The sequence below is a fragment of the Dendrobates tinctorius genome, unplaced genomic scaffold (assembly GCF_039654945.1).
Source record: "Dendrobates tinctorius isolate UK_male_01 unplaced genomic scaffold, ASM3965494v1 ptg000293l, whole genome shotgun sequence".
In the NCBI taxonomy this organism is placed as follows: domain Eukaryota; kingdom Metazoa; phylum Chordata; class Amphibia; order Anura; family Dendrobatidae; genus Dendrobates; species Dendrobates tinctorius.
In genome coordinates this window covers 5,628,028-5,640,909 of record NW_027361960.1, presented here as the reverse complement: position 1 = coordinate 5,640,909, position 12,882 = coordinate 5,628,028, and the positions used below count along the sequence as shown (strand labels likewise).

The 12,882-nt window shown below is 41.0% G+C and overlaps 1 protein-coding gene across 1 annotated transcript in view; it reads right to left on the bottom strand.

Moving 5' to 3' along the window:
• CEP170 (centrosomal protein 170) overlaps positions 1–12,882 on the bottom strand; it is a 235,105-nt gene that overhangs the window by 95,706 nt on the left and 126,517 nt on the right. The window contains exons 10-11 of the mRNA XM_073560087.1: positions 9,361–9,487; positions 3,060–4,787 (exon numbers count right to left, since the gene is read on the bottom strand). Coding sequence (XP_073416188.1) covers positions 3,060–4,787; positions 9,361–9,487 — 1,855 coding nt within the window. The remainder of the gene's footprint in view (positions 1–3,059; positions 4,788–9,360; positions 9,488–12,882) is intronic.

Below are 12,882 nucleotides of genomic sequence, written 5' to 3'. Positions count from 1 at the left end.
CAAGATTTATTTTGCAAATTATGGTGGAAAATAAGTATTTGGCCACCTAAAAACATAAAAGATTTCTTGTCCTCACAGACCTGTAACTTCTTCTTTAAGAGGCTCTTCTGTCCTCCACTCATTACCTGCAGTAATGGCACCTGTTTGAACTTATCAGTATAGAAGAGACCTGTCCTCAACCTCAAACAGTCACACTCCAAACTCCACAATGGTGAAGACCAAAGAGCTGTCGAAGGACACCAGAAACAAAATTGTAGCCCTGCACCAGGATGGGAAGACTGAATCTGCAATAGGCAAGTGGCTTGGTGTGATGAAATCAACTGTGTGCGCAAAAACAAGAAAATGGAAGACATATAAGACCACTGATAATCTCCCTCGATCTGGGACTCCACGCAAGATATCACCCCATGGGGTCAAATTGATCATAAGAATGGTGAGCAAAAATCCCAGAACCACACGGGGGGACCTAGTGAATGACCTGCATAGAGCTGGGACCACCGTAACAAAGGCTACCATCAGTGACACACTACGCCACCAGGGACTCAGATCCTTCAGAGCCAGATGTGTCCCCCTGCTTAAGCCAGTACATGTCCGGGCCCATCTGAAGTTTGTTAGAGAGCATTTGGATTATCCAAAAGAGTATTAGTAGAATGTCATATGGTCTGATGGAACCAAAGTAGAACTGTTTGGTAGAAACAAAACTCGCCGTGTTTGAAAAGGACAGAATGCGGAGTTGCATCCAAAGAACACCATACCTACTGTGAAGCATGGGGGTGGCAACATCATGCTTTGGGGCTGTTTCTCTGCAAAGGGACCAGGACGACTGATCCGTGTACATGAAAGAATGAATGGGGCAATGTATTGAGTGCAAACCTCCTTCCATCAGCAAGGGCACTGAAGATGAAACATGGATGGGTCTTTCAGCATGATAATTATCCCAAGCACAATGCCACGGCAACAAAGGAGTGGCTTCGTAAGTAGCATATGAAGGTTCTTGAGTGGCCTAGCCAGTCTCCAGATCTCAACCCCATAGAAAACCTTTGGAAGGATTTGAAAGTCCGTGTTGCCCAGTGACAGACCCAAAAAATCAATGCTCTAGAGGAGATCTGCATGGATGAATGGGCCAACATACCACCAACAGTGTGTGCCAACCTTGTGAAGACTTACAGAAAATGTTTGACCTCTGTCATTGCCAATAAAGGATATATAACAAAATATTGCGATGAACTTTTGTAAATGATCAAATACTTATTTTCCACCACAATTTGCAAAATAAATCTTGCCAAATCAGACAAGGTGATTTTCTGGATTTGTTTTGTCATTTTGATTCTCACAGTTGTGGTCTACCTATGTCAATTACAGGCCTCTCTCATCTTTTTAAGTGGGAGAACTTGCACAATTGGTGGCTGAGTACCGTAAATACTTTTTTCCCCCACTGTATGACAATCTAAAAAACGTTGCCCAAAATGGATCAGATCTATCAAAACAACTACTAGACTCAAAGCACTGTTTACTGGGACATGGAACAGCATACAATAATAAAAAGAAGGCTACGGAGAACCAGAGTATAGAAGTCAACCAAATCTCAAGCAGAAAGAAAGCAAAACACGTTTTTTGTGTGTTTTTGATGTTGCAAATTGTCGGCGGCATTTCTGCACCTGCTAACTAAATTAGATTACATGCATTTTTTTCATTGTGTTTTGTATGCGTTTTTGAAACTGCAGTTTATGTATCTTTTTGATATGTTTTAAATAAAGCTGCTTTGATTTTGAAACATTTGACAAAACTTTGTTGAGAAGAGTCATGTGACGATCAAATGTGTTTTTAGTGCATTTCCATTACAGAAATCTAATATATGAAGCTCAATTTGGGTGTGTATGTATGTATGTATGTCCGGGATTGGCATCCGCACCGTCGCAGCTACAGCCACAAAATTTGGCACAGTCACACGTCTGGACCCCGAGAGTGTCCTAAGCTATGTTGCGAGGTGAAATTTTAACCCCGCGCATTCCAATTCACCAAACAATTTTGCCCCTATCTACATAATGGGGGAAAAGTGTGTGTATCAAGCCCCGCCCCTCATTATGATGTCATCATAGGTTGCAAGCCCCGCCGCTCATTATGATGTCATAATGGTTGACTATGGGATGGAGGATGTGTGATGGGTATATGGGCACTGGACTATGGGATGGAGGATATGTATGACGGGTATATGGGCACGGGACTTTGGGATGGAGGATATGTATGATGGGTATATGGGCATGGGACTATGAGATGGATGTGTGATGGGTATATGGGCACTCGACTATGGGATGGCGAATATGTATGATGGGTAGATGGGCATGGGACTATGGGATGAAGAATATGTATGATGGGTATATGGGCATGGGACTATGGGATGGAGGATGTGTGATGGGTATATGGGCACAGGCCTATGGGATGGAGTATATGTATGTTGGGTATACGGGCACGGGACTATGGGATGGAGGATAATTATAATTTGTTATAACTAACCACAGTTAGTTACTATGCCCGGGCAGCGCCGGGCTCTTCAGCTAGTACAATAATAATGCAAATGTGTTTTTTGTTCTGCGGAGTTTTATGGTAAAAAGTTTTTCTATTGGTAAAATCTGCACATGACTAAAGGTGCTTGATGCACTAGAAATGCAATTTTTTTTAATGTTATACTGTCTAAAAAAACATCAGTTTCACTTTGCAAACACTTTCTGAAGGCTTTAAAAAAGCATCTGTGACATGAAAAGACTGTAGGCAATGGACAGAACTCTGCTTGTTACTGAGCATTGTAGTCTACTGACAATAAAGGTGAGGGTTCATATGTTTTCCACTTGAAATATAGATTTCAGCATCAGAATAGCTGATAATAGGACTGCACATACTCGGCTAGGTCACACTCCATCTGCACTTTATTACACTTCATACACTGAATATATTGCTTTTATTACAGGATCAGCTTCAGCTTTAACCACTATTTGGTGACAGAATTGAAAAGTCATTTTTTTACAATAATTCAGCTAAATACAAAATATTGAAATCATTACCTGAAGAGGAACTTTGATTTGGTACGGATGCCTTTGTTTTCACATCTGTTAAACGAGAAATGCTGTTAGCTCTGGCTCTTGGGGAGCCTTTCCCTTCAGTTGGAGTCGCTTTAGGACTACTCCTGCTTGTATATTCTACAGTTCGAGAAGATCCAGAACTTCTTGATATTGTCGCTTCAGAGTCACTGCGTGCAGACAGAGATCCTAGTCTTGCTCTACGTGGCTGTGCAAGCAAATCAATTCTTGACAGAGCTTTTTTACTCGCAGGTTGTTTTGACGTTGAGCTTGTTGTTGAAACTTCAGACGCAACAGAAGCCCGATCAGTATCTCCAACTTCTGTATCTGACGTTTCACCTAAACGTGATCTACGCAGCAGTGAAGTCCTTGTTGGACGAGGTCTCGGAAGAGTAACCGACTTACTAGCAGAAACAGCTTTTGATGTGGTCAATTTGTCATCAGAAGGGGCAAACTGAGCTTTGGAAGGAGACTTTCCAGAATAATTTTCTTGATCAGAAGACAAAATATCTGAAACAGCTGAACAATGTAAACTAGAAGTTTGATCATCATCTGTTAGATCAAGAGACGGTTGTCGATTTCGGCCACTTGGTCGTAGCACTTTACGGATTTCAGCTTTACATCCAACCTCTTTCACATGTGTCTTATTTTTTCTTTCAGATTTTTCTCGGTGTGCAGTTGTTGGACTATGAGAGTTTTTGGAAGGAGGCACTGTGGGGTATTTCTCTTTCTGTACACTACTGTGGCTTTTTCGCTTTTGGGAACACTTTTTTTCTGAATCCCCAACAATTATGCTAATTGTGCTCGCTGTATCAACATCTGATTCAGGTGATATGGAATTTTCTTGTGTATAGCTTGGTGTTTTGGACTCATCATCAGGTTTTCTTTCATCTCGAAGTCTCGCCTCAAGAAAAGCCATAACTGCTTCTGTATCTTTCAAAAGCAGAGTCGTGTCTAAGCTAGAGTCGGTGTCTACAGAGTCACTTCTTTCTCTTATATTTGCAGATGAGAAGATGGGTGATCCAGAAGGCTGCCTACTGATATGTGGTATAAGTTCTATAGGAACATTTGAGCTAGGCTTGTCAATGGTGAAGCTGCCTTGTCTAACTAGTGGTTTTATGGATTCTTTTCTCTCTGACTCAACACTTTTAACACTATCACAGCTTGATACAACTTCATATTTCTGATTTCCTTTCTTTTGAGACACTTCTAAACATTTCTGTGGTTTAGAAACAGTCTGAGTTGTGGATTCACTTTTACTGACTGGGACAGTTGGAGGCCTATAGAATAATTTTACAGACTTTACCTGCTCTTTAGTCTGTTCCTGTGTTTTGTATGCAACTGGCTTTTTAACTGAGTTTGCAAATACATTAGGATCGTTCTTTGAAGCTTCCAGCAATAGCTGGGAACAATCTGAGAGAATACCAGTTTTTCCATCAGAACTGCCTTCTAGTTTTCCTGTTGTTTCCATTCTTCCATTAGTAAAATATAGTTTTTCTTTTTTGCCTACATGAGCAGGGGATTCTTTCTCCTGTAATTCAGTGTCTTGCTTTTCTCCAATTTCTGTCCTATGGCCATGTTTACCGGTAGAAGTCTGTGAATGACATTCTTCTTTAGGAAGCTTTGGTAAAGTTCTTCTTTTACGATCATTTTGGACAAAAGACACAGATTCACTACTTTTAAATGGCACTCCACACTCCCTTATATCTTCATCTACAAAAAGAAAAAAAATAATCAGCAATTCCTCTTTTACAACTTGATTACACAGGCAAGGATTGATAAAAACTCCAAGCAATTTCTTTTTTTTTTCCTTTTTAAAGCCTAATCAACAGCCCATGTCTACAGTACCAGTTTTTAAAATGTAAAACCTCAGTGATGTCTTGCTAGTAATATCCTATATGTGCTCTAAAAGGACCAATGCATGTATATATTTCTGTGCGACTTGTGGAAATTACCTTTATGGCAGTACACCAAATTCAATATAAGCCTGTACTAATTAACTGAAGATGCTCACTGTTTATCCACAGTAAATGCGGTATATTTTTTTTAATATTTTTAAGAACTCATGTAGAAATCTAACCCCTTTTAATAAATTGAAAAACCTAAATTAATGCATTACTAATTATTTTTTGTTTGTATAGTAATCCCCTTCCCAGTGTAGCATGCTCTACGTTGGGTCACCATGGCTCACACCATACAAAGCACAGCCAGCAACTGCCGGTAACAGCAGCGACCAGAGCTTACTGGGATCGCTGCTGGTTAATCCTTACTGACACTGATCGTGGGATTTACATTATGCAATCACCAGTGCACGACTCCCATAGGTTCCCTATGACACCAGAGCTGCTATTTTAGGCCTGTTTCACACATCCGTTTGTCACCATCATTCAAAATCCGCCGTTTTGGGAAAAAAAAACGGATCCGCCATTTTTCTTTGCGGATCCGTTCTTTCTCCCATTGACTTTTATTATCGGCGTCTGCTGACCTGACGGACCCTGCAACGTTTTTTCTCTCTCCGAATCCGCTATTTTCTGTTTTAACCAGCAATTCTGTCTGGCTGCTGGATGAAAATCTCTCTCTCTCATCGCGTGATCTCCGGCCCCATTTCTCACATCGCGCGATCTCTATGCTCTCACCCACATCCCGCGAGATGATCGCTCACCGCAGATGCCCGCTCACTACATCCGCCGGTATTAATTTTTTCTTTTATTTTTCTTTTTCCCCAGGCGCGGCTCCTTTAAATTTTTAACATCGGCGATCCGTACATCCGCCGCTCCGCTGACACCCGTTTCTGTCAGTCCGCCTGCGGATCCGTTTTCTGCTATTTTGGCGGATTGAGACTGACAGAAAAGACTGATGTGTGAAACAGGCCTTAGTTCTCTTGAGAAGCCTACTAGTTTTGCAGTATATGGAAAAAGGTTAAAGAAATATATTTAAAAATAAATTCTTATCACTCCTCTTTTTCCTATTAAACATGAATAAAGCATATTTTGGCATCACTGTGTATGTAAAAGTTCAATCTATAAAAATATAACACTGATTAACATAAACAAGCCCTCAAACACAGAAATGTTATGGGTCTTAGAAAATATTGCCACAATCCAAAATTTCTTTAAAAAAAAAAAAATACAATATAGCCATACTTGTAGTGATACAGAAAATCATGCTGCCAGGTAATATATACTGCTTAATGAATGCCATAGATAAGGCAATGCTCACAAGCACGGGCTCCATTCAGCCCCGTGACATGATCGCGGGGCAAGGATCAGTTTCCATAGCAGCCTGGTAGCAAGTTCAACGCCTCTATCACTGCCATGTTGGTATTACTAGGATGCTCAGCCACAATGGGAGGCGGCAATAAGATATTAACCCCTTAGTGCCGGGGCCAAATTTTTGCAATCTGACCAGTGTCCCTTTATGTGGTAATAACTCTGGAATGCATCAACAGATCCCAATGATTTTGAGACTGTTTTTTCGTCACATGTTGTACTTTATATTACCGAATTTTCCGGCGTATAAGATGACTGGGCGTATAAGACGACCCCCAACTTTTCCAGTGAAAATAGAAAATCTTCTTATACGCCGTGTCACTTTATACGCCGGGTGCAGAGCAATCTGCATATAGTGAGGGAGTGGTCCTGATGACCAAGGGAGGGGGCGTCTCACAGGGAAGATGTAACTGGAGTTATCATCCCCCTTTTACCTCATTGGTGGCAGCGGTGCTATCTGCGGCTCTGTGCTGGGGGGGTCGGCGGCGGCTCCTCTTGTGTAGCATGGGGGCTCTGTGCTGGGGGTCAGCGGCGGCTCCTCTTTGTGCAGCTGGGGGATGGCGGCAGCTCTATGTCCTCCGTTGGGGCTCCGCCGGCATATCCCCAAAGCCTGGAGGCCCCTGGCAGCTCCACTGCTGCGATGCGGTGGCCTCCGGAGCCCGTGCGAGCTCAGATTCAGATCTCGTTCTGGCTCCCGGCGCATAAGACGACACCCGGCATATAAGACGACCCCCGACTTTTAAGAAGATTTTCAGGGGTTAAAAAGTCATCTTTTGCGGCGGAAAATACGTAATGGTAAATTTATTTCTATGTTTCATGTTTATGTATAAAACATACCAGAAATTTGATAAAAATGAAAAAAAAAATTGCAATTTTCAAACTTGGAATGATTATCCCTTTAATCCAGAAACCCATATCGCACAAAAACATTCATAAATAACATTTCCCACATGTCTGCCTTATATCAGCACCATTTTTAAAACACTAGTTTATTTTGTTAGCCTTTTAGGAGGTTTAAAAATTGTAGCAGTAATTTTTCATTTTTTCAAGGAAATTTACAAAACTTATTTTTTTGAAGGACCTATCCAGGTTTGAAGTGACTTTTGGGGTCCTAGATATTGGAAATCCTCCAAAAGTGATACCATTTTAAAAACAGCACCCCTCGACATATTGAAAACTGTCAGGTATTTTATTAACCCTTCAGGTGATGTTAAGAAATGAATGCAAAGTGGCATGACAGGAATGAAAAAAATGTATTTTTACCACTTAAATGTCGCTGACTTCTGAACAGGCTGCTATAGCCGGCAAACTCTAAGGCCGCTATTTGTCTGTGACTTGCCATGGCAAACATCAGGACCACACAACCATAATCTCAGGGTGCCAGTGGGGTTAAAGAGGAAGCCCTAATTCTCTGTTAACCATTTATATGATGTAGTCACTATTGACAGCAGCATCTAAGGGGTTAAACAGAAATGGACGGTGCCAACACAAACCATGGTTGATGCAGCAAGTTGTCAGCTATAGTGTACAGCCGACAACTGCTGGATTGTCACCTGTATGGGGATGCTGTTCTCTTATATCTCAGGTCAGTAAAAAGACGTATTGCTGTCATTAAGGGGATAAAAAAACACTGTATGCTGATAATCATATAAATAAGTTATAATAACATTAATCGGCACAGGTGGTCGTACAATGGAGGAAAACACTGCCAGTAATTGCATACAGTATGTATATTTGATAAATTAGAAAGTGTGGTGTTTAATTAACACATTTTTTATATGATATAATACACATTCTACACTTGGAAAACAGGAAATAGGAAAATATGTTTCTTACTAATTAAAACTCATATCACGATCATAAATGTCGGTGGTCTAAGGTGATGAGGGGGTTAGTAACTAAGTCAGTTGATGGTAGTTTTTTCTGCAGCATGCAGTCCTATGCTGAATTACTAGAGAAGCTGACTGTGGACTAAAAGACCTAAGGGGTCTCCCACAAACAAAATACATTTTAATCAATAGAACTGGAATAAAAAAAAGTTCCACAATTGGATGTATAATATAATGTGCCCCTGCTGTGTAATATGTAATGGCTGTGTCTGACCATGCAGTAACAGGGTCTGATCATACCACATCTCATTGGCAGGGGGAGAAGCAAAGGAGTATACAGACATTACAGCAGGGGGTCGCAGCTGATTCTTCCTGTGAGGTAAAATGTGTTTTTGAACAGGCAGGGAAATTGTTTTCCTTATAGAAAGCAGAATCTATTATCCTGTGCTATAATGTCTGTATATTCTCTTTTGCTTCCTCCCCTGCCCAGGAGCTGTGGTATGATCAGACCTTGTTCCTGTCCGGTGAGACACAGCCATTACACAGTACACAGCAGGGGCACATTTATAAGATTATGTCAGCACAGGAACATTTTATTTAACATTCAATTGTGGAAGTTATTATTATTCCAAGATCTATTGATTAAAATGAGATTTTGTTCACGTGAAAACTCCTTTAAAAATGAGTTGTTCAAATCTGGGTATTTATTTTTCATTTTTAATGAAATGCATGATGTATTTGGGGTTAAAAATCATTTTTGCAATAGGGTTTCAATGAAAAATGTCTACAGTTTGGCTTATACAAGCGTCTTGTATCCCTGCACATTCAACTTTGATGTGGTCTGTGGACATAAATCAGCTGATAGGTGCTAAGAAAGTTTGGACAAACCATTACAAACTCTTGCGTCAAATCATTAGAACAAGCTCATTGATTGATTTTCAACAATAGATGGTGCAACACATAGGCTGCAAGAGAGAAATGGTACAACCATTTTTAATGGAACCCAACTGCAAAATTATTTTTAGCCCCAAATAAAAACATTTCAGAAAAAAATCCCCAAAAATGGAAAAAAAAACCTTTAAAGTCTAAAACATGATAACTAATTCTTCAATAGATAAAGAATAAAAAAATGATAATAATAATGATGATGATAAAAGTAAAAATTACAAAATGATTTCCAAAAATTACCATTTTCAACAGAAGTCAACATATCACATTTGCTTTGTTCATTTTCTTGATCATGACCAACATGGTTAGAAGCCAGACTTGCCCACTGGGATACCCAACGTTTTTTGCCTGATACAGACAGAACATCCTAAAAAAAAATAAAAATGAAACCGATAAAATAAAAGTTACAAATAATACACTGCTAAAAAAAAGGCAACACTAAAATGCCACATACTAGATATCACTGAATGAAATATTCCAGTTAGAAATTTACTCATTACATAGTGGAATGCAGTGAGAACAATAAAACATAAAAATGATCAATGTAAATAAAAATTAATATCCCATGGAGGTCTGGATTTGGAATGATACTCAAAATCAAAGTGGAAAGTCAAATTACGGGCTGATCCAACTTCAGTGGAAATGTCTCAAGACAAGGAATGATGCTCAGCAGTGTGTGGCTTCCACGTGCCTGTATGACCTCCCTACAAGGCATGGCACATGCTCCTGATGAGACGGCAGATGTACTCCTGAGGGATCTCCTCCCATACTTGGATTAAAACATTAGGGAATTTCTGGACAATCTGAGGTGCAACATGGCATTGGTGGATGAAACAAGACATGATGTAACAGATGTGCTCGATTGGATTACGGTCTGGGGAACAGGCAGGCCAGTCTATAGCATCAATGCTTTTCTTCTCGCAGGAACTACTGACACTTCAGCCACATGAGCCCTAGCATTGTCATACGTCAGAAGGAACCCCAGGCCACTGCACCTGCGTATCTTCTCACAATGGGTCTGAGGATCTCATCACGGTAGTCAATGGCAGTCAGGGTACAACTGGTTAGCACATAGATTGCTGTGAGGCCCTCCAAAAGAAATGCCTCCCTACACCATTACTGTCCCACCACCTAACCGGTCATGCTGGAAGATGTTGCGTGCAGCGGAACGTTCTCTATGGCGTCTCCAGGCTATGTCACATCTGTCATTTAAATCTGTCAATCTTGGTGTTCTCAGGCCAATCGCCCTGCATGTTAATGGTCTGCTGGAGGTCATTTTGCAGGGCTCTGGTACTGCTCCTCGTTTCTCCCTGCACAAAGGAGGTGGTAGTGGTCATGCTGCTGGGTTGTTGCCCTCCTACAGCCCCCTCCATGTCTCCTGGTGTACTGGCCCATCTCCTGATATCTGCTCCATGCTCTAGACACGGTACTGACAGACAGAGCAGCCCTTCTTTCAATAGCTCGCAATGATGTACCATCCTAGATGAGCTGCACTACCTGAGCAACTTCTGTGGGCTGTAGACACCATCTCATTCTACTGTACAGAACCTCTAGGGATGAGAGCAATGACAAAATGGAAATTACCAAGACAACATTTGCCTGTCATTTCTACCTGTTGTTTGTTCCATTTGCACAACAGCAGGATAAATTGATTCGCAATCAGTGTTGCTTCATAACTGGCAGGTTGATTTCACAGATGTGTGATTGAGTTCTAGTTACATACATTGTGTTGTTTAAGTGTCTCCTGTATTTTTTATTTGAGCAGTGTAGTTGATAACTGATTTTAACATGAATATCTTAGATGATGAGAAAATCCTAATAAATCCCAAAGTTCTACCAGATCACTATTTCTAGTGTACTGCACACCATTTGCTTTTTAGAACAGTGAGGTCCAAAAGTATTTGCACAGTGACACAAATAAACAACGGAATAAAGACGTGATTGCAGTATAGTTGCTTCACTCAAGGGCTTTAACAAAAAATGATACACTAGCATCTTTTTTTTATATTTTAACCTTCTCTATAACTCAAAGCGAGGACAAGATGGTGCCAACACATACAACTGAAAAAGGGAAGAGGATGGGCACCACAAATACCATAATCAAGATAAATATGAAGGCTACAAACAATGTGACAAAACAAATGTACTGTATATATTAAGAAAAGAGCTGCATTAAATATAATCTATGCACACCCAGCATATCAGAAATAGCAACAATACTTCTATTGTAAAATATATAGCAACACAAATATAATAACAACACTTAAATGCACAACACAAACATTCCCCCAAAACATAATAATGATAAATGTATTAAAAATGGAAATTCAAAAAAACAAACAATACCATATGATGACTTTCAGATACTTAAGGGAAAATAGTAGAGATCAAAGTGAAATGAGGAGATGCGCTGCCACCAAGTGCAACTTCACCAGGCGTCTGTTGGTAAGGCCTGTTTCATACTTCCGTTTTTGACCATCAGTCAAAATCCGCCGTTTTGCAAAAAAAACGGATCCGCCTTTTTTTTGGCGGATTCGTTTTTTCCCCCATTGATTTGCATTACCGGCGGATCTTGACGGATGGCCATCCGTTGGATCCGTTGTTTGCGGATCCGCCAATTTTTTTGCATCCGCCGACCTGCCCGAATGGACCATGCAACGTTTTTTTTTCCTGTAGGATCCGCATTTTATAGTGCGCATGCCCGGAGGAATGAAGTCAGCCGGAAATTTAACCCAGAAATCATTTCTGGCGGACACAAAAAATCTCTCTCTCTTCTCTCTCTCTTCCCGGGCATCGGTTCCTTTAAAATTGTTCGTTCGACGGATCCGCTATAACGGTCCGTGACAAACGTTATCATCAGGCCAACGACGGATCCGTTGTCCGCCATTTTAGTGGATTTTAACTGAAGCAAAAAAACTGATGTGTGAAACAGGCCTAATCATGGAGTGGTAGTTGCTTTTCTGAATTCCCATGTCACATTTAGTACGTATACCTTCCACACCGAGTTTAGTACATGGTGCTACTACAACACATACTAGGAGGGAACCAATTTCCATTATTATATGGGTGCGCACAGTGGGTCTCTCCATAATTATTATATTGTGGGGGAATCTAGTGTGATTTTAAATTTATGTTTTTGGCGTATATATCGCTCTATAATTTTAAATAATTTTTTTTTTTACATATTTCTGAAACTTTGGGTGCACATACTGCACATTCCCAAGTGAACTCTTTGTAGCTAACCCATTCAGCAAACATATAAAATACCAAAACAACACCAGATGGAGACTGAGAAATCTGGTTCCCTCAATGACCCAAAGTGCAGCTGCAGTTTAGACTGGGTTTCTATTTATCAATGGCATCAGCGTTCCTGCGCGGCGCCAGTATTCCTGTGCAGCACCAGTTTCCCTGCACGGCGCCTGAATTCCTGCATGGCACCTGTATTCCTGCGCGGCACCAGTGTTCCTGCGCTGCACCTGTATTCATGCACGGCACCAGTGTTCCTGCACGGCGCCTGTATTACTGCGTGGCACCAGTGTTCCTGCGCTACGCCTGTATTCCTGCACGGTGCCTGTATTCCTGTGCTGCGCCTGTATTCCTGCGCGGCACCAGTATTCCGGAGCGGCACCTGTATTCTTGCAAGGCACCAGTGTTCCTGCGCTGCGCCTGTATTTCTGCTCGGCACCAGTATTCCTGCACGGCACCAGTATTCCTGCGCAGAGTCAGAATTCCTGTGCTGGAACTGATCACAACCTATGCAAA